Below are 20680 nucleotides of genomic sequence, written 5' to 3'. Positions count from 1 at the left end.
GTTTTTCTGTTAGCAATAGCAACATTAACAGTACCTGCCACCGCTTGAAAAAGTGTCTTAGAGATATGCCCTTTGGTGCTGGTATTAAAAGAAAGATTCAAACATATGGGATTGCACTGACTTGTTAAGCTTTTAGGTAGTGTTACTGAACCAACTACTGAAGTTTCTGTGATGTTTTGAAAACATCTGGCATAAAATCCCAAACACCCTCCAGTACTGGTTTATTGTGATCTGATTAGCACCTGTTTGCCCGCACTAATCCAACTTCAAACAAAAACATGTGTTTTCCCCACTATCATTAGACCACACATTAGAGTCTCACCAATGCAGAATCCTAGGATTTAAGACTGCATTTTTCCATCACAGAAACTATTTTTTCTAGATCAGCTCTGCAAATTAGGAAAAGTCATGCAGAAAAACAGTGGGATTGTGGTATTACTCAACTTCTGTGCAAAGGAATTGAAAGGGTAATCTTAAAATATAACTGAAAATAAAAAAAAACCAGCATCTTTGTGCATCAACTATTTCAACCACCAAAGAAAAATCTTCAGACAAATTCACAAGTTAGTCTAAATAAGCCAATCAAGATTTGAGTAAAGTACCTACAAACAGGATGGGATTGCTAAATTTGTGGATTTCTTTTTAATTTTTAATTTTTTTTTCATTCAGCTTTCATCTATCTCCTTTTCTCTTCCAAATCTCACACTGAGAATAAGGATAATGGAATAATTAACTCAACCTTGACTGAGGTACTGAGGATCTAATGAACTATGTTCCCTGGTAGATACAGACAGAAAACTTTATCTTCTTTCTTGGGAAAAGAGTACAGTGAAATTATGCATTTAAGTTATGGCAACTATACCTTTTCATGGAGGTAGTTCTTACAAAATATCTGATTACTTAAATTAAAAAATCTGCATTTAGATTAGGCCTTGATGTTTCCCTTGGTGTTCCATGCACAGATCAGCAATGATCTGTGTTTTTTTTCTGTTAAAATTAACACACCTGTGAATATATTTTAGCTACCTTTTCCACTTAAAATCCTGCCACCTTTTCTGCACAAGTGCCCTGGTTTTGGTCTGGATAGAATTTATTTCCTTCACAGACTTGCCTCTCTTTCAGAGTGTGGTGCAGCTCAAGGAAGGTGAGGATGCATGGAAGGTTGGAAGGTAACCCAAACTGACCAAAAGGGATATTCCAGACTATATGGCATCGTGCTTAATATATAAAATGGGGAGAAGAAGAAGGAAGGGGGGACATTTAGAGCGATGATGCTTGTCTTCCCAAGTTGTCATTATGTCTGACGGGGCCCTGCTCTCCTGAAGATGGCTGAACACGTGCCTGCTCACGTATAATCACTGAATAAATGACTGAATTCCTTGTTTTGCTTTGCTTGTGTGTGCAGTATTTGCTTTCCCTATTAAGCTGCTTTTATCTCAATCGATGAGTTTTCCACCTTTTACTCTTCTGATTCTCTCCCCAGTCCCACTGGTATGGGAGTAAGTAGTTGTGTGGGGCTTGGCTGGTGGCTGAGGTTAAACCACAGCAACAAGTAAGAGCTTTGACTGGTAGAATTTCCTTATGAAATTCTCAACATGTTTTTGACTTCTATATTAGATTCAAATTCAATTCTATACAGGCAATCAAACCATTATCACAAGTAGGTGTCTAAATGACATGCAAAAGTGCCTGTTGCTTATACATTAGTAATAAATAATTACCAATGTTTTGAAAATGCTGATCATATAATTCTGTATTCCATTGCTATTATCACACAAAAATCTATTAAAAAGATTTCCATTTGCATATCTTTGACATTAATTTATCAGAACTTGTCCAGTTCAGTAATATAGAATGGTAGTATGGACATTCTCAGTTAATTTCATTAGATAGAACTATGCTTCCTTTTTCTGGTCACTGCTATCTAAACGGAACGTATTCCAGTATCTAAAGGGTTTTTTCAGTAGTCAGGTGTTTTCAGCCCAGACTTCTTCCCATTAAGTACATTGTAATTATTAAATAAATTCTTCACACATGCAAAAATCATTTCCTAGGAAAAGGATATTAAAATAGCTTATCAAAAAACGAGGCTTTGATACAAACTGGTGTGGGGCCACTTGTGAACTGGGTCTCCAGTTACCTTGGTTCTCTGTTGGACATTTAGCTGTATCCCGAAACCATGGAGCAAATTAAAAAAAACCATTTAATCCTTTTACATGAAATGGACTGAAACACAACTGCTGGTCAGTATTAAGGCAGATGGGTAGAAACACAGTAAAGAAATGTCTGGGCTAAACTATTCACTTACAATACCTACCTATAAATACAGACTAAATAGGGGGTTAGTTTGTAAGGATCAAAACACAGACGGCTGGGTCTTGTATTCCTCACCCACACAGGGTGAGAAATAATTTCTCCCTGTACTCTGTTGTCTGATAGCTTTGTTTTTTAGTTTCTGTGGTTGAAAAGTTTGCAGAAAAAGGCTTCCATAGATTCTTCAAGCCTACTCTTTTCATCAAATACATTTTGAAAGGCAACTCCCATTCTGTTTATACTTCTGTAACATGTGATTATTAAAATTTCCTGAGCTATAATAGTTTGGTAGGTACTGGAAGAAATATAAAAAAAGGTATTAGTGATGTCTCAGATGGCTTAAAATTGCCTCTATAAATCCTGTGTTCCTTCTAGAAAGTAAACTCAGATTACTCCTTCAATGAGATATTGTTGAAAAGACTGTCTACCATAGGCAAAGGATATAAGGTATGGTTCTGTATTATATTGTTTGGCTCTAGTTAGAAAAGTCTTAAGTACTTTTTTAAATCTGTATGATGAAATAGGGGAATTTAATGAAAAGGGATTTAGGTAGTCCTGAACACAAAATGGAAGACAGTGACAGACAAGATACAGAACAAGAACAAGAGGAATATTAAAAAGGCTGCAGAGGCAGGCTAGGGGACAGGAGAGGAACAAATGAAAACCAGTAAGTTTGTCAAGAACAGAAAAATATCCCACTGGAAAATAGCAACTTGTAGAGGGCAGTAAAAGCAGATGCTTGGCAAAAATTAGAATGACAATTACCATTAGAATGACAATCTTTCTTCAGAGAAAATACCATGAAAGGTAGGAACATATTTCAATAAAAGATTCAGCAATGTGATACAAACAGTGAAATAAATTTGGCAAAACAATGGAATTTAAGGACACAACCAGAATATACTTAGAGGGGTCCACAGAATAAGGATCAGTCCAGACTTGGAGAGAAAAAAAAATCATGAAAGTGTTAAAGTACTTATAATAAGCAACAGAAATATTGGAATGGAGAAACTTATGAAGTGAATAACAAAGAAGAGAAGGGAAAAAAAAAGGAAAGCAGATTCTAATTAAAAAAACAGGTAATGTGCAGATTGTACGTCACTGTTTTAAATTCTTTTTTTCATGAGCTTGAAATGAAATGTTTATGCATGTCCAGTACTTTAATGTCAAACCAAATTGAAAGAATTTTCATGTTGCTGTATGAAAGAGATATCCTTTAACCTAAAAACACTGTGGTGATGCTCTATAGTTGTTCCTCTTTTGATTTTTTTAAACCAACTTAATAACCACAGAATCATAGAGAAAACAGAGTTGGAAGGGACCCACAAGGAAGTCTGACTCCTGGCCCTGCACAAGACAGCCCCAGGAAAATCATGTTGAATTGAAAATGATAAGGCAATACAAATCTCTGAATATAATGTTGATACAGTATGCCTGAAATATGACACTCATGTCAACATTATTATTATTATGAGAAACACTTTAGTAACTTCTTATTAGTCTATCAGTTGGACAGTCAACACATTAACTTCAGGAGTAATTAGCATATTCATAAACTTTGGACTTTCCAGAACATTTGATGCTAAATATTCAGCCTGTTTTAATTGTGGAGACATACATTTTTTAATTTTTCAGAAACCTGTTTTCATTAATTCTGCTCATAGACAAATGGTTAGGAGTAGAATTTAAAAGCCTTGCTAAAATAATAGGATATGTGAAAGCCTGTTTTTTAGAGGTTAGGTTGTATGAAGTGAATGAAATCTTAATGTCTCAAATAACTATACATAAGTGTCATGGGGTAGCTTTACCTTTAAGGTGGTTTTGAGAGTTAAGGAAGTTGAAGCTGCTGGTGGCTGATGGGAGTTTTTTCTCCTGACCAATTATCAGTCATTTCTAAAATTGACAGCAGTTTTGACCATTAAAAAGTGAATTCAACCTCTGAACACCCCCTTAAGAAGTATAGTCAGAGCTCTCTTGTCCTCTTTTGTTTCCGGCTTTTGAGAAGGTAACGAGGCTCTGTCGGGCCTCCTCCATTCTCCCCCCCCCCCCCGGCTGGATAAGGCCGCAGAGGACGAAAGGGAAGGGGCGGGGGGAGGAAAGGAAAGCAGAACTGGCAGCCTGGTTTGGTTTTTCAGTTTCTGCTGCTGGACTGAAACCTGACACCATGAACTCTTGCAGCTTTTCTAAAGCTTTTAATTCTTTTACTACCTGGATAAAATGTACAGATTACTCCTTTTTCTCAGAAAGACAGAAAAGGAGAGACAATCAACATGAAGAAGACATCATAGAACCACCAAAAACAGTGAGGAAAAGAGTTAAGTTTTAAATAAGAAAGAGAGAATAAGGAAATGCTTTACAGCTGAAATATCTTTCTGTTAAAGCTATGGAGATGGACAATAGTAGTTTAAAAAGACTCCTTTAATTCATGACAGAGTATTGGGAGGAATAGAGTGTTCAAAGTGTGGATTTTGAGCAAAAGAGAGAGTACTTGTGATATAGTGGGTTGCTGGAACTAAGTAGAGTGAAGATTTTGAAGCCTTGGGGGCAAAGAGAAAACTCTTTTCCAGGAAAGCTCACAGAGACTGATGAAGAAGACTTTTGCCTTTGAATGACTTATCCTTAAAATAACATCCCTAAACTCATGGCCCATACACACCTCAGAGTGATGTGAAATGGGAGGAGAAGAACTGATGACAGATTTCCAGGCAGCTGACATCAGAGCAATAGGAAACTATAACAGAAATAGTTTTCTTGTGAGAAACTCCATAGGTTAGCAGAAAGAGACTGATGAAAAGACTGTAGCAAGAATTGGGACTGTTTTTAACCACCAAAGTTCTAAAGTTTTTTTGTCTCTATGTTGTCATGTGTACAAAGAAATGGTCAAGTAGTAGGAGATAAAAGGGTTTTCTGGAAGTTTATTCTGGTGTTCTTATTCTTGTAGTTTGTTAATAAACTGTCTTTATTCCTTTTAAGTTTTAAGCCTGTTTTGCTCTTGTTCTAATCCATATCTCACAGCAAGAAATAAGTAATTTTTTTAGTTACTGGTTTAAAACCACGACAATAAGACAAAAAGCTTATGAGTAGCAGATTATGCTTATTGTAGATAAATTACTGATAAATACATTAATAGGAATTTGGGATAAAAAATGTTCCTCAAGCATAAAGTCATACTACCTATTATGACCACCATTTTCAATGAAATCTACATGCAAAACTAATGACAAAGAGAAAATAATGGCCTTGTACTTTATCAGTACCACTGAATGATAGAAAGCAATGCATTTTATTTCATCTTTTCCAATGCCTAGCCATAAGAACTGATTTAATTTGCCTATTTTTGCATTCTGGTAATTTAGGCTATTATAATAACTTAAGAGATTTTCCAGAGTGGGAAGATTCATTTCTTGTATTAAGTTTGATTTTGATTTTGAGCATAGCACCTTCACTGTTCAGCAGCTTTGGAGATATGCTATATATGCTATATATGCTATATATGGATCAAGAGAATAAAGTTTTATCTGAGGAAATTTAAAATCCTAGACAATAATCAAAATGTTTTAGAACCCTGTTAATGCAAGTACAAAAAGACATTTCTCCATTCAAGAAATACTCAGAAACTTTATGAATATATTTGTGCTGTTATTTATAATTATTCCACATTTTTAATCCTGGTGTTTCAACAAACATTTAATATTTGTGTTCCATGTTCTGTGGTATTTTGTAAACAGTCTGTGCCTTTCAGCATTTAAGTTCTTCTCATTTTGATTTCCTGTTGAATTTATTTTTATATCTTGTTTACAGAAGCCTCTTTCAATCATTTTAGAAGTGTTTAAATAATCAGATTCCATGGCTGGGTTATCAACATATTAAGAAGTCAGAACTAGACATGGTGGTATGCTGTAATTACTATTCCTCAGGTTTTGGATGACAAAAGCAAGAGTAGTTTTCAGGTATGATATGCTAAGCATTTCTAACTTCAGCAATCCATGTGTAGTAGCTCTCAGTCTTACTAACTGAAGCTATTCCAAAATTAAGTTCACAAGAAACAGTTATCTTAGGAACTTGCTTTGAAAAGTTACACAGCAAGCTATACAATGTATGACAATACAGCCCTAGAATGAGGGAACCCATCTTGGACCTTATTTCTGTCAGAATAGGTACATATGTTCTAATAATGTCCTTATCAACACGATTTTAAGGTTTTCTCAAAGATCTGTTCAGCAAATTCCAAAGAAGCTGTATCTCTTCCTCTTCATTTTCCTTAGTCCCATAACACAAAGAGCAACTGACTTTTTTCTTCCAGTTTTATTAGTTCATACCTTATAATGCCGGAAGAGGTGTGCTAATTTGCAAAAAAAACATGGAGCACTCATTCCCTGGAACTGGGTTCAGCTTGTTCCCCAGGTACATCTTTTGATTTTCATCTTCTCAAAGTCCTGAACTGAGGATTTAAACTTGAATACAGAATCTTACCTATTTTCAATGAAACCTTGATTTTATCTTTCTTAATTCTCATGTTTGCTACTTTCTCACACAATATAAGTAGTAATTTCAGAAAGTGTTTAATTTCTTAAAACATGCTTTCTTCAACACTTCAGGCTCTTAAGCCAAAACCATCCTCTTCCTTTTTTACATCACACTCTGAATGCTACAGATACATTTGTATTCTCCCTGTGGACATTCTCCCTGGAGATCTTTCGATATTCTAAAATTGAATTAATTGTGCATAGACCAAATAAAATAATTCTAGCCTACCCAAGTTGGCAGTGCCATACTCAGGTCCTTGATTTGCAAGCCACCTTTCTCTTTGATAGACTCAGCAGCGTATTTGAAAGAAAATCATACTTTCATCTGCAACAAAATGGAAAGCAGTAACCTTGCCATAAAATGCTTTGAAGAAACTCCTGGGCTTACCTGCAATGAACAACCATAGGTCCGGCATCAGGTGGGTTGCAAGTCTTGACTCGTCGCAGGAAAGCTAAGAACGGTGTCGGGTGTTCTGGGACACCATGGTCAGGCCAGGCAGTGAACTGGAATTGTCTCACTTCCCTTTTCTCACTTGAGCCATTCTATGGAATTAAAAAAATTAATGACAAAACTGCTACTTGAGATGGTTTCAGCACTTTTCAGTGAAAAAACTGCAGAAGCATGTACAGTAGTGAAAATCATTTAAATATTCGGGGTTAGCAAGAAAAACAAGTCAGGCCATGGAGGAAAATTCAAATTACAGGTTCAAACGATGTAAGATCTTCAGCTGTAATGCACACTTGTGCACCACAGTTCACAAGTTCCACAGACTTACTTAGTATTTAGGTTTTTCATGGTGAGACCTCTGCATTTACTTACAAAACTTAATGTTATCAGGAAAATGTACTCTATAGAAGTCTCAGTGTTCAGTGCTGTTAGAAGGAAACAAGGGAGAAAAGTGAAAGGAGGGGAAGGGGAGAAAGGGAATATGGAAGTAAGGGAAAAAGGCATGCAAGTAAGGCAGGAAAAAAAAAGAATGATGTAAAAGAAGGTGACAGGATGGAGGTTGGCGATAGGAAGGAATCCTATTGGATCTCCTACTGGAGAGGAGGGAAAAAATACCAGTCTTTCAATTTAAAAGTAAGTATATACAAGTATATATACCTTGTAAAGTGCAAATGTACGAACACAGTATGTTGCCAATTCAACAGTGTCTGAAAGAGTCACTTGGATTAGTCCATAAGTTTCTGTGCCTCTGCTTGGCCAGTATTGATCACACTTCACCTGCAGTGAAAAACATTTTATTATTTAATATTGAAATTTTTTACATATCTGACTGTGTATCACCATGGTTTTCAAAGTATGTGGAGACAGAATGGCCAGCTTCCAGCACAAGAAGTTTATTTTATCATCCACAAGACCTGCTCTTTTGCTAGTAGATTATATAAGGTCTTCTTCCATAATGGGCAAGTTCAGTAGGACAGATAATTGAGAAATGCTAATAAACATAGATACACTGAAGAAAAAACCAATTTATAGTAACTTAAAGTATGACCTATATCTTCACTTTTCACAGTCCATAATTTAATAATAGTACTAATCCCTTCAAAATATATGGAACACTTTTTTAATACTTGCCATATTTTACATTTGTCACCAAAATTTATAACCTTTTGATGTTAATGTTTATTATGTATAGAAATAGCTCAGTATAAACAAGTATTTATTACAAATAATTTCAGTACACTGTTATGGAAGGGCATCAGCAACTATTAAGTGGACTGTGAGAAAAAAACTCCTTCTGATGAGTGCTCATCGGAGGAGAAGCATATAATGAAATTGGTTCCACAGACACTTAAAAAACATGGTTTGGTGGAGAGTTCATCCACCAAATTTTAAAAAACACAAAGCATTTCATTCAGAGGAATCTTTCTTTTAAAATGCCACAGTTTAGAATATTAAAAAATGCAGTAATTCTGCTTAAGATGACACAAAAGAGAACCATATTTTTATCATCATTGCTAAGGTTCAAGAATTTGCTTTAGTTAAAAAGCAAATGAAACAATGAAAACTGTTAAGAAAATAGAAATGCTGAACCCCTAAACCCACCAGAAAATGAGTACAAAGCAGTATGGGGGCCAAGTAATTTAAAACATTCCCTTTTCAGTGGCTGATGGGTGAAACAGAGAGTCAATCTCTATTCGATTTATAACAATACATTCCTACCAATTAGTCCTGCCTACAGTACAGAAAAGTTTAAACTGAGTCTAGTAATAACAAATAGGTTCTTTTAATAAAAGTCTTCATTAATCACTCCAAGCCAGACTTCTACCAAATTCAATGAGAATACACTAAATATAAAAAACCAAAAAAAGTAGAATATTGCACAATATTTCCAATAAAAAAAAGTGAACTGTCATGCTAATCCACAAGAAAAACTGATTATTTCTTCAAAATGGAAAATTAAGACATGCATCTTTGAAACTCCTGTGTTCTCCAGGTTTTTCATTCTGCACAATACTTATTAAGAAAAAACTTGGTGTGCTTTCCAACTCTCCAGACCAAAATGGCTTTTGCTCACAGATCATTTTAATTTGAGGCTTGGAGGTCACAGATCATTAACAGTTCACAAATAACAGTCTGAGACCAGGTATTCTAGATAGAGGAAAAAAATCTCGCTGCTGAAGCAGGTGATCAGAATTAATTAGTGGCAAAGTAAGGGGAAACAATTTTTTTACAGGAAATGATAGTTTAATTTAGAGATAAGGAACTGCAACAAAGAAACTAAAAATGTTTACTGATACTGCTGTATTAAAAAATGGGATTGAAAAATTGTATTATTCTATTAAGTAATTAAATAATTACTTCCTTGTATCATTTACTGAAAGAGGTTGAGTATTGCAAATGCTTCACAAATATCCATTATATATTTGCAAGATTCCTAGTACTTGCCCCCTTGATCTTCATTGACAAAACTGAAAAACATGTTTTCAATTGAGAACTTTAAATATAATTATAGTAAAATTAGTTTTATTTTATTATTAATATAGAAACTGTGCAACATTTCTATATTAGTTAATTGTATTTTAAACAAACACGTTATGGTTTATTATTTATTAATTACCATAGAATGACAGATTTTTTCACAGAAAGTGTCGATACAATTTGCAATTGTTGATTCAATTTGTAATCTTAGCAACTACAGGCTTAGTATAAACTGACTAAAACCGGGGTTTTTAAAGTTTTTTTTAAATTAAAAAATATTTTTTAATTAAAACAAGAGAGAAAAATATAGCTGTGCCTTTGCATGCCTAAATATGTCATTCTCTTCTTCACTCTTCAGATCTCACTATAAATATTATGCTCATAGAAGCAGTACCAGCTTCCAGAAAGCATTCCGGAAAAATTACCCAGCTTGCAATTGCCTAACAACAAAATTTGACCAGCTTGAAAATGACAGAAAATGTTTGTTTTATTTTTATTTTGTAGAGTAATCGAATGTTAAGAATATACTTGGACTTATAAGGCTAAAGAGAACTGCTTCTTTTCAGTTAGGGTGGGAAAAAATAAACATGTATGCTCCTTTAGGTGCAGATTTTTATTTTTTTTAATGTACTAGTTTATCTAACATAAACTTCAATTATGGTATAATTTTTCTAAAATACTTTCTGTGAGAGCTATGTGATGCAGAGGTCTGCTGCTGGAAGCAGACAGTGTTCAATAAGAAACTCAATTTGTAGAGTAGTTTATATATTATTTGGAAATGGAAACTGATGAGAAAAAGTATCAGTTCTTTCAGAAAGAAAACCTGATTTCAGATTGATGTGGATTTGACCTTCTGGAAGAGCACACGAAGCCTAAGTTCATTGAACTGCATCTTTTGTCCCTTTTGCCTATTGATTTTTTTCAAGACAAGAGGTCTTCTTCAGAGATGTGTCCTTATGTGCCTCCTACCCTCTTTTGCTCTGTGATCATAAACCTTGTATTCCCAATACTCCTAACAATTTAGAGTCCAATTTATCTTTGTGAGCGATCAAACAATGTTTTCTATTGGACTTCACTGACAGCAGAGGACCAGATAATATAAGTTAATTGGTAAGACAATTCCTTCTGAGAGTTCTTTCCAAAGGTTTTATTCTATGTTAAGATCCCAGTCTTCAGCTTTTAAAGTGGGAGAGGTTACATATTCTATGTCCTCTTGTTCTTTTCAGAAAAAAACCTCAACCCCTTTGAGTCATCCAAAATTTAACACTATATGTCAACAAGTCAATTTTGAAACTTTTTGCCCAATGCGCTCTTGCTTTAGCTTTTCAGTCTGTGTTTAATTTCTCTGTAGTAAGAGCCTACAGAGTAGTAATTAATAGAAATTAGTAGTAATTTCTTCCTTGCTTGTGTAAATGATTTGGAAAAAAAAAATTAATATGGCAAAGTATGGTGATGATAATACTAGCCCTCCCCAGAAATACAACTACAGCGTTTTTATTGTCACAGTTATTTTCTAATATACCTTTGATAAGCCCTCACCTCATAATCATCATCTTTCTCTTACCCATGTAGGTCCAAGTTCCAAGGGTTGATCTTTTCCCTAGTACTATTCACCTGCACCCAGTGAAAGTTTTTCTGTGCCACTAACTGTGCATGAGAACAGCTGTCACTAGTAATTATCTAATGTCCTCTTGACTGCCACTAAAGATGGCAAGATGAATGAAGCAACAAGGTGAGTGTGAAATAACTCACTAGTGATTTAAAAGAGTGGGATTTTTTTAAAGAAAATGAAATTACAAGTACTGACATGCATATCTTCTACTACTACTTTTGCTGTTACAGAATCACAGAGTCACAAGGTTGGAAGAGACCATGAAGATCAGAGTCTAACCCATGCCTTAACACCTCAGCTAGATTATGGCACTAAGTGCCACATCCAGTCTTTTTTTAAACATATCCAGGGATGGTGACTCCACCATCTCCCTAGATAGACCATTCCAGTACTTTATCAGTCTTTCAATGAAAAACTTTTTCCTAAAATCCAACCTATATTTTCCTTGGTGCAGCTTGAGACTGTGTCCTCTTGTTCTGTCAGTTGTTGCCTGGAGAAAGAGACCAACCCCCACCTGCCTACCAACACCTTTCAGGAAGCTGTAGAGAGTGGTAAGGTCTCCTCTGAGTCTCCTTTTCTCCAGGCTAAACAACCCCAGCTCCCTCAGCCATTCCTCACAGGGTTTGTGTTCCAAGCCCCTCACCAGCCTCGTTGCCTCCTCTGGATGTGCTCAAGTGTCTCAATGTCCTTCCTGAACTGAGGGGCCAGAACTGGGCACAGCACTCCAGGTGTGGCCTCACCAGTGCCCAGTACAGGAGGAGAATGACCTCCCTGCTCCTGCTGGACACACTATTCCTGATCCAGGCCAGGGGCCATTGGCCTTCTGGGCCACCAGGGCACAGGGCTGGCTCATGTCCAGCCAGCTGTCACCAGCACCACCGGGTCCCTTTCTGCCTCGGCACTGTCCAGCCACACCATCCCCAGCCTGTAGTGCTGCAGGGGGTTATTGTGGCCAAAATGCAGGACCCAGCACTTGGACTTACTAAAATTCACCCCACTGGACTCTGCCCATCCATACAAACATTCCAGGTCTTTCTGCAGAGCCCTCCTCCCTTCCAACAGACTGACACACACTCCCAGCTTAGTGTCATCTGCAAATTCACTAATGAAAGATGCAATACCTCACCCATGTCACCAATAAAAATATTGAACAGGACTGGCCCCAGCACAGATCCCTGAGGGACACCACTGGTGCCTGGCCCCCAGCTGGGTGCAGCACTGTTCACCACCACTCTGGGCCATTCAGACAGTTCCTAACCCAGCACAGAGTGCTCCTGTCCAAGCCATGGGGTGCCAGCTGTTCCAGGAGTGTGCTGTGGGAGACAGCATCAAAGGTCTTGCTGAAGTCCAAACAGACACATCCACAGCCTTTCCAGCATCCACCAGGTGGGTCACCTGGTCATAAAAGGAGATCAGGTTGGTCAAACATGACCTACCTCTCCTAAACCCATGCTGGCTGGGTCTGATCCCCTGGTAATCCTCTATCTAGGTGCTGTGTGATGATGCTCAGTATAAACTGCTCCATCACCTTACTGGGTACTGAGGTCAGGCTGACTGGCCGACAATTACCAGGATCTTCCTTCCTACCCTTTTTGTGAATGTGAATTCAATGACCACATTGGCCAATGACCACATTGGCCAGCTTCCAATCATCTGGAACCCCACCATTGAGCTAGGACTGCTGGTAAATGGTGGAGAGCTGCTTCTCCAAGACGGCAAGTTCATCTGCCATCTCCCTCATCACCCTGGGATGGATCCCATCTGGGCCCATAGATTTATAAACATCCAAGCATCTCAGCAGTTTTCTGACTGCCTTCTCCTGGATAACAGGGGGACCATTCTGCTCCCTGACACCATCTACCAGCCCATGATCATAAGCTGCATAATGCCAAAACTACTACATACGATACCAGAACACCTCTCAAATGACTAAAGATATTAAGAAATATTTTTAAGTACCACAGTAGTAGATATATCTGGAATATATAACTAATTATAGGCACATTTTCTTAACTTGCCTCTCAAACATACATGTATTTTCTTTCTCTACATTTCTTCCACTCATACCGTGCAAATCCTTGCTCTTCATGGAAGTACAAGTATTCACTGAAAGCAAAGCTGTAAAAAAATGTAAATGCATCCTTTTCCATTAAAAATGAGAAGCTTGAGACATTTTCAGACTTGAAGGGTTTCAGCTACAGAGTTCCTAATATTTGTGGATATTCACACTTCAACAAGTCATAGACACTAGAGAACATGCTGCTATGCATCAACAGAGCTGAAGGAAGTGTATTTCCATATGAACATATGAATACAAAGATTTCTGACATTCAAGGGTAGAGAAATAATTTTCCAGTGTAAAGTTCCATCATTCAGGCTGAAAAGCTCCTTCAGGTGATTCTTAACACATGAACCAGCTGTTACAAACCATCTAAGATTATGAGGACAAAACGAAAAAAGATCAGGAAAGAGACAGAAAACTAGTGTTAGGCAGATACATATAGCACGTTATTTGCTGTAAGAACAGCATATGAATTATGCTGAATCTAGAATACAAAATATCCATAGTACATAGTTTCTTGCTCTGGTTTTCTTACTAGAAATAATTTTGCAGACAGAATTTTCTATAGTGTTTTCACATGATCTTCCTTCAATAATGGAAGAAGAATAAATTATGTTGAATGATAATAATAACAACTATGTAATAAGAAAGTAGTGCCAATTGTTGGTTATGGAACCTGTCTCAAACCCTATCAGACTAGTTTACTGCCTCAGACATTTCAGCTAACATTCTGTCTACAAACAGACGTTAATCCAAAGCCATTTTCTTTTTCCAGCAATGCCTTGCCACCTAAAGATTATGTTGATTTGACTCTAAAGCTTAAAGACACTGACAATAATATTTGAGATTATAATGCAAAGATAAAAAGATAAAAATCAGTGTACAGACACATTTTTTTCAATTTTATTTGAACAAGATTTGCTCTGGTGTCACTCAATGACTTCAGTCTAGGTCTAAATGAAAGATTAAAATATAAATTCATATAAGTAAGTTCTAGATTTTTTCTTATTTACAATAGCCACAGAAAAATGTTCCAATAAGAATATGGAGGCAACACAAATGAACCATAGGCATATCAGTTCATAAGAAGCTTTATTCCTCTACTAAGGCTTCAAATCTACCCTCATTTCATCCCTACTTTCTGAAATTTCTGAGGTTAATGATTATCTAATCTATCTACTAATAATGATTAGTTAACACTGAAAGATAATTGATTAATTAAAGAGATTATCCCCCAAATTTTTCCATTCTGATCCCAATGAAAGAGTGTGGTATAGTTATTAAAACAAAAGGAAACAGATATTGAAAGGAATATTGGGCATGTTAAAAAGTGTTCTCTACCTCAATTTTCACCTTCATCTATACAAGCAAAGAACAGTTCAAAACTGTATTGCTGATATTAATGTGAGATGCCCTTTCTGAGCTCTTTCTAAGAGCAGGGAAGGCCTGGTTTTAATGAATTCATTTTGAAGAATGAGTCTGTCAAACAGTTAAGTTCAGCAAGATTTTCCAAAAAGGTCCTGAAAAGGTTTAAATGAATGGACTGACTGGTAAAGTGAATGTGCTGACTACTTTTTGTTTCATCCTCTTGTACTCAAGACTGATCACTCTGTGCAGCCTGAATAATCCTTTCACTGAGTAAGATATTACAGTATGAAGAACATATTGAACATTTCAGTCTGCTATTCAAGTGCTATAATGAAGATCTACTATTTTCCATAAAAGAGAACTACCTCTTTAAGCTGATATGAATATTATGTAAAATATGAGTGAAACAAAAGGAACAAAAGAAAGAAACATCAGATAAAAAAATCCTATTATTATTATGTCTTTGGTTCACTTGAAACAGAACTAATATATGAAAAGGAACATCGGAAAGTATTTTGTGGACCTAGAGGTCTCAGTCTGAATTTTGATTTTTTTTGATTTTTGAATGGAACTTCAAGTCAAGCTTTCTGTAGCTAGTTTAATACACAGATGAAATTCTTTATCTCATAAATGTATTTCATACAGTTCCCGTTATGTGAACCAGAAAATTCCCCTAGCAAAAGCATTGATTACCAACCTCAGTACCCACCTGTATCCATTAACTTTCTTAGAACATAGGACAAGCTCTGAAAACAACGCAAAATGTACATCATAATATTTTTTTCACAGACACCTATTGGAAGAACTTAAATTTTCCTGATTTCTTGCTTGCTGTAAAGGACAACTGGACTTGAGTTTTTCACCACAATCCGCTAAATAAGGAAAAAGTAGGATTATGTTTTGATAAACAATACTAAATCCATTCTGACATTTTCAAGACAGGACACCATGTGCTGAAGTAATACACTACAATGCTAAACCAAACATGAACTAATCATGTGTCCAGAGAGGGCCACAAAGCAGTGGAGAGTCTGAAACATAAAGTCCTGTGAAGAGCAACTGAGGATACAATGGTTGATCAGTCTGGAGAAAAGAAGGTTCAGGGGGTGGGTACCTTATTGTGATCGAAAACTACCTGAAAGGAGGCTGTGGTGAGGTAGGGGTCAATCTCCTGCTCCAGGCAATTAGGAAGGAAAAGGCCTCAAACTGCATCAGAGGAGGTTCAGGTTGTGTATCAGGAAAAATTTCTTCACTGGAAGACTCGTTAAGAATTGGAATAGGCTTACCAGGGAAGCTGGGGAGTCACCATCCCTGGAAGTGCTCAAAAAATGAGTGGACATGGCACTTTGTTGTGTGGCATGGTGGTATTTGGTGGATTTAATGAGCTTGAAGGTTTTTTCCAAACTCACTGATTCTAAGTTTCTAAATTCACTCAATTTTGAAAACAAATAAGAAGAATTCTTAATCTTCTAACTCAAAATGTCAGTAGGCATTTTCTACATGTTCCTCTGTCTGTATTAAGAGAAGAATTACATGAGGTAGTAATGGATGTCTTACCTTACCTCAAGCACAAAGCAAAGGAACTAAGAAAATAAAGTTGAATTACAGAGTTAGAATATGGTTTTGACTAAATCACTTGCTATACACTTGCTTCAGGGAAATGATATTTTAATAGAAAACCATCGGTTTACCCTAACAGCTAAAAGAAACCATACAGAATGGTAACACAAAAAAACTAGATGGCTGTCTTGAAAAATACTTTTGGCAATACAAGGTATTGCCAACTTGAGACCATTTCAAGTAAGAATCTGGTGGAAACAGTTCTTGAAAACTTACAGCAGAAGAAACTGCACACAATATCCTACAAAGCTTGCTCCATTCTTGACATTGCATTTTGGAAGTTCTTTAATAGCTTGATATAAATCATCTTTGCTGCAAAGTTTATTTCTTCCTCCTTAAAGCCTCAAAAGCAGGGAAAATGGTTGATTACTATGATTTTTTTTTAACAGGCTTGCACATGCTGAAAGGCTATTATGATTTTGTTCACTCTCTGATATCTAAAACAAATCAAAATCTTTCTGACTGTTTCTCCAGCATCTGTTCATTACTGTTCTCTTCTAGATTCTCTGTAATTTACCAACAGCTTTTCACATGGGGCATTAATTCTGTCTGTTGTCAACTTCAAATGTATACAAGCTGAAATAACCAGACTTTGAGCCTATGTAGTGTGTAAAAGCAATTCCTTCACACAAAATTAACCCTACATATAATATGGCATTTCCACAGTTATTTTACTGGATGATATTAATAGTCTGAATTTTAGCAGAGGCACCTTTGCACAGCTCCTCCACCTGAAATGTGCCTAGAAAGAGAAACTCGAAGCTTTATTGGACTAGATTCTTAAATGCATTAATCACCTATGACTGACTACATTTCAGTGAGAGCTGACCATTTTCTTGCCCTTCTGCCTCTGAGAATCCTTCCATAATAAACAGTTATGGCTGAGTTTCACAATTCTGACATTACAACTGGTGACTCTACCTTGTAAGATGGTGTAGGAATTCTTGGACTTTGGCCATGGCATTCTGTTATAGTGAAAAAAACCCCAGTACAAACCTACACGTTTTTATTTTTATTTTTGTTAATCTGGTGAACACATGGTGTACTTATTTTGTATTTTTCTTTTTTTTTTCCCCAGTTCTCTCATTCATTCTTCATCTGACTCATATCTTAGCATGCAGCAAGCACTAAAGAAGTGAAGTAAAATTCTGATAGTACATTATTGGTACAGAATGTACTGGTTTGCCATTAAAGTGGGGAATGAACAATAACAAAACTGTACATTTAATTCCTCTTTAGTAAAAAAATACAATTTAGTGTGAAAAAAACGCCATCTGAAATGTGTCCTACCTACTAAGATCTGCTGACTTCTATGCTGTTACCAGCTACAGACAATTTTTTGAGTTGCTAAAAAGTATAGTTAAAATTTCCTTTTGTATTTTCCTGTATAAATACATTTCACAACTGTAAAAAAAAATTAGCATATTTTTACACACCTGTGCTGCCCAGCATGAAACAGAAGTGAAAGTTTTCTGCAAAAATCAATTACATTTTGCCTAAATACAGTAGAATAGAGGTACACTTGGGATTGTATTGACAATATTCTTAAATTAATTTTTAAGTGCACCTATTGCTGACTTCTCTACTCCTTTAGTAAAGATATCTAATTGCCACTTATTTTTGATGCTGTATTTTGACAGGTAATTCCTCCAGTATTACCCAAACATACTTAGGAGGAAAGACCTGAAACTTGCCCCAGAATCCTTGCACAAAACATGGAAAACTAATGTCATCACATTCACATAAAATTCTGTTGCATCCATTTCATACAGAAAAGAAAATTGCATTCTTAGTTTTCTTTGCATATTACTTACTGTGGTGAATGTACTCTCACTTTGTCTTAGGTATGAAGTCAGATAGATTAAATATCAGTGCCTACTCTGCCATCAACAAATGAAGATTCATGAAAAATCTTAGCAACATGAACATTTTGAGTAGAAAAATGTAGTGTTCTTCCCAGACCTGCCTTTATTTTTTCTGTACCTATAGCAAGACAAGAAATCCTTGCTCGCCAAAGCCTGTTTCAAAGCTGTTTATTCTTATTTATTAGCTGTTTATTATTATTATTTATTTATAGCTTCAAAGCTAAGGAGTCCCAATGTACAATTACATTTTCGACTCTGCTTTCAACTCATTGTGGGTTTTGTACCAGTTGCATTCCAATAAACCTTCCCTGATTTATTATATCCTCCTTAAAAAACCCAACCAAACCCACTAAGTAAAACAAACCCCAAAAATTTTATCTACTTGATATTTTTACTATCACCCATTTTCCATTTTTCTTACACATGGAATAGTCTATAAATATATAAAAAATTAGTTGAAATACTCAGATGGCAGTATTCTGATGCTTGATACTTGGAACAACAGGACTTCCTATTTAGCATTTCAGCAATACCAGGAAAAGTCCATTTAGCTTTTCTCCTGACTCTCTCAGTGTCAGTGACAAGTTGAGAGAAAATAAGTCCAGGGATTTTCAACTATCTTTTGATGTTCTTATGGAGCAAATACAGGACCCATGCAAATAGTCTTATGTGTATCAATAAAGGGGAACAAAATCTGAGACAGGATACATGACTTTTCTACTGGGCTTGTTTCCATGTCCCCCTTCCCAATGAAGACTTAATATTCAAGATGTTAAACCCTGAGAAACCAAGATGATTACTCTATGCTTCTGGTTTTTAATTTTTGCTTATAATATCGATGATGATATCCACTTATGACAATCAAATAGGTGTTTGGATCAGGTAACAAAATGCCACAAATATAATTTCCTTTGTATTCACTTAGATATTAGCAAATTTGAATGAAACTGATATTATCACTATGAAAACTAAAGCCTTCCTCCTAAGTTCAGAATCTGGCTCAGTATCAACTTGATACTGACATTATACTGTCATTTAGCTGCTAATATTTGAATACTAGATAGTGTCATTATATTTTCATATAATGAAAATATAATGACTGGGTTTTTTGGTCAAAAGATTTTAAACCTATGCAATAGGGTCCCAATACAGAAAGTATTGTAATGAGGTTAAGGATGGAAGTAAGCATTTTCTATCAGTTCCAAGATAACGCACCAAATGTATTAAAAATACATAATTACAAAGCAAAGAAAGAAAGGATTTAATTATTTTGCAAGTAGACAATCTACTACAGCATCCTACCCTGAAAAAGGAGGCAGGACTAGATGTTTCCTGTTGGAGGCAATGGTATGTTTTCCTATAAAGAAAGATTTTTAATCTGATCATTCGTAAAATTCACTACAGCGCATGAACGTCCAATTAGCTGAGAGGAAAAAAAAAGAAAAGCCAAAAAAACCCCAAACCAAACAGCAACAACAAAATCTAATCTGTACTGCTTGGTGTAGAGGAGAAGACAAAGAAGTAGGAGAGAGAATATCACACATTAATGCTTTACATGTTTTACATATTTCCTCAGTAAAACACACGGATTTTTTTTTATTATTCTCTAATTTACAACCTTCAATATTGTTCTTTTATTTCACTAACATTGAATCTTTGACAAAATCATTGAATCTGTGACAAAAATGCTACTAACACTGTTCCAAGCACTGCCAGTGTGTATAATCCTTTTTGAAACAAATTATTTTTATGGTAGTTGAACGATGAGACTGACTTTCTCACTGTAGTCGGGTTTAGGTCAAGGGAAATTCAGGTGATGACATTTAATATGAAACCAACTAAGTGTGAAAGGTTATAAGTGAAAGATCTTTTTTTCCTGCAGCTTCCTTATAGGCAAACAAATGAATAATGAATTCACTGTAACATCTTCATTTGATCTACTCAGCTGTAAAATATGAGCATTCTCAAATCTGAAGTCACTCAGACATCTAACACATGCTAACGAACCAACTTCTTTTCTGCAGATGCAATTAAAATCCTCATCTCTATCTATGCAGTCCAGGTTAAAAGGCTGGTATCAGGCTGCCAGACTACATAATGAAAAAAAGCTAGCTAAACAGAAATGACGACATGGAGATGGAAAGCAGAAAGTCCCAGGGAGAAACAATCTTGCCTTGCAGCAGGAATAATGATAAGGCTGCCAAGACACAAAAGCAATCAAAACAGAATCAAAGGAGAAAGAGAAACAAAATTAGCAAAGCTCTTCATCCCTAATGATATGTAACAGTGCTTATATTTCATGTTTGAAATCTCACTTGTTTTTCTGCTACAAAAGTCTGCTATATAAAAATGATAGCACAAGAGAAAATAACAACGTAATGTCATCAC

General features: G+C 35.9%; 1 protein-coding gene across 1 annotated transcript in view; it reads right to left on the bottom strand.

The window, feature by feature from the left end:
* The window catches only part of PTPRD (protein tyrosine phosphatase receptor type D), a 382186-nt gene that overhangs the window by 29825 nt on the left and 331681 nt on the right, over nucleotides 1–20680 (bottom strand). The window contains exons 30-31 of the mRNA XM_058827273.1: nucleotides 7945–8064; nucleotides 7228–7382 (exon numbers count right to left, since the gene is read on the bottom strand). Coding sequence (XP_058683256.1) covers nucleotides 7228–7382; nucleotides 7945–8064 — 275 coding nt within the window. The remainder of the gene's footprint in view (nucleotides 1–7227; nucleotides 7383–7944; nucleotides 8065–20680) is intronic.

Source organism: Poecile atricapillus, chromosome Z, assembly GCF_030490865.1.
Source record: "Poecile atricapillus isolate bPoeAtr1 chromosome Z, bPoeAtr1.hap1, whole genome shotgun sequence".
Lineage (NCBI taxonomy): Eukaryota > Metazoa > Chordata > Aves > Passeriformes > Paridae > Poecile > Poecile atricapillus.
Note: the sequence above shows the minus strand (reverse complement) of the source record. Positions and strands in the feature narration are given on the sequence as shown.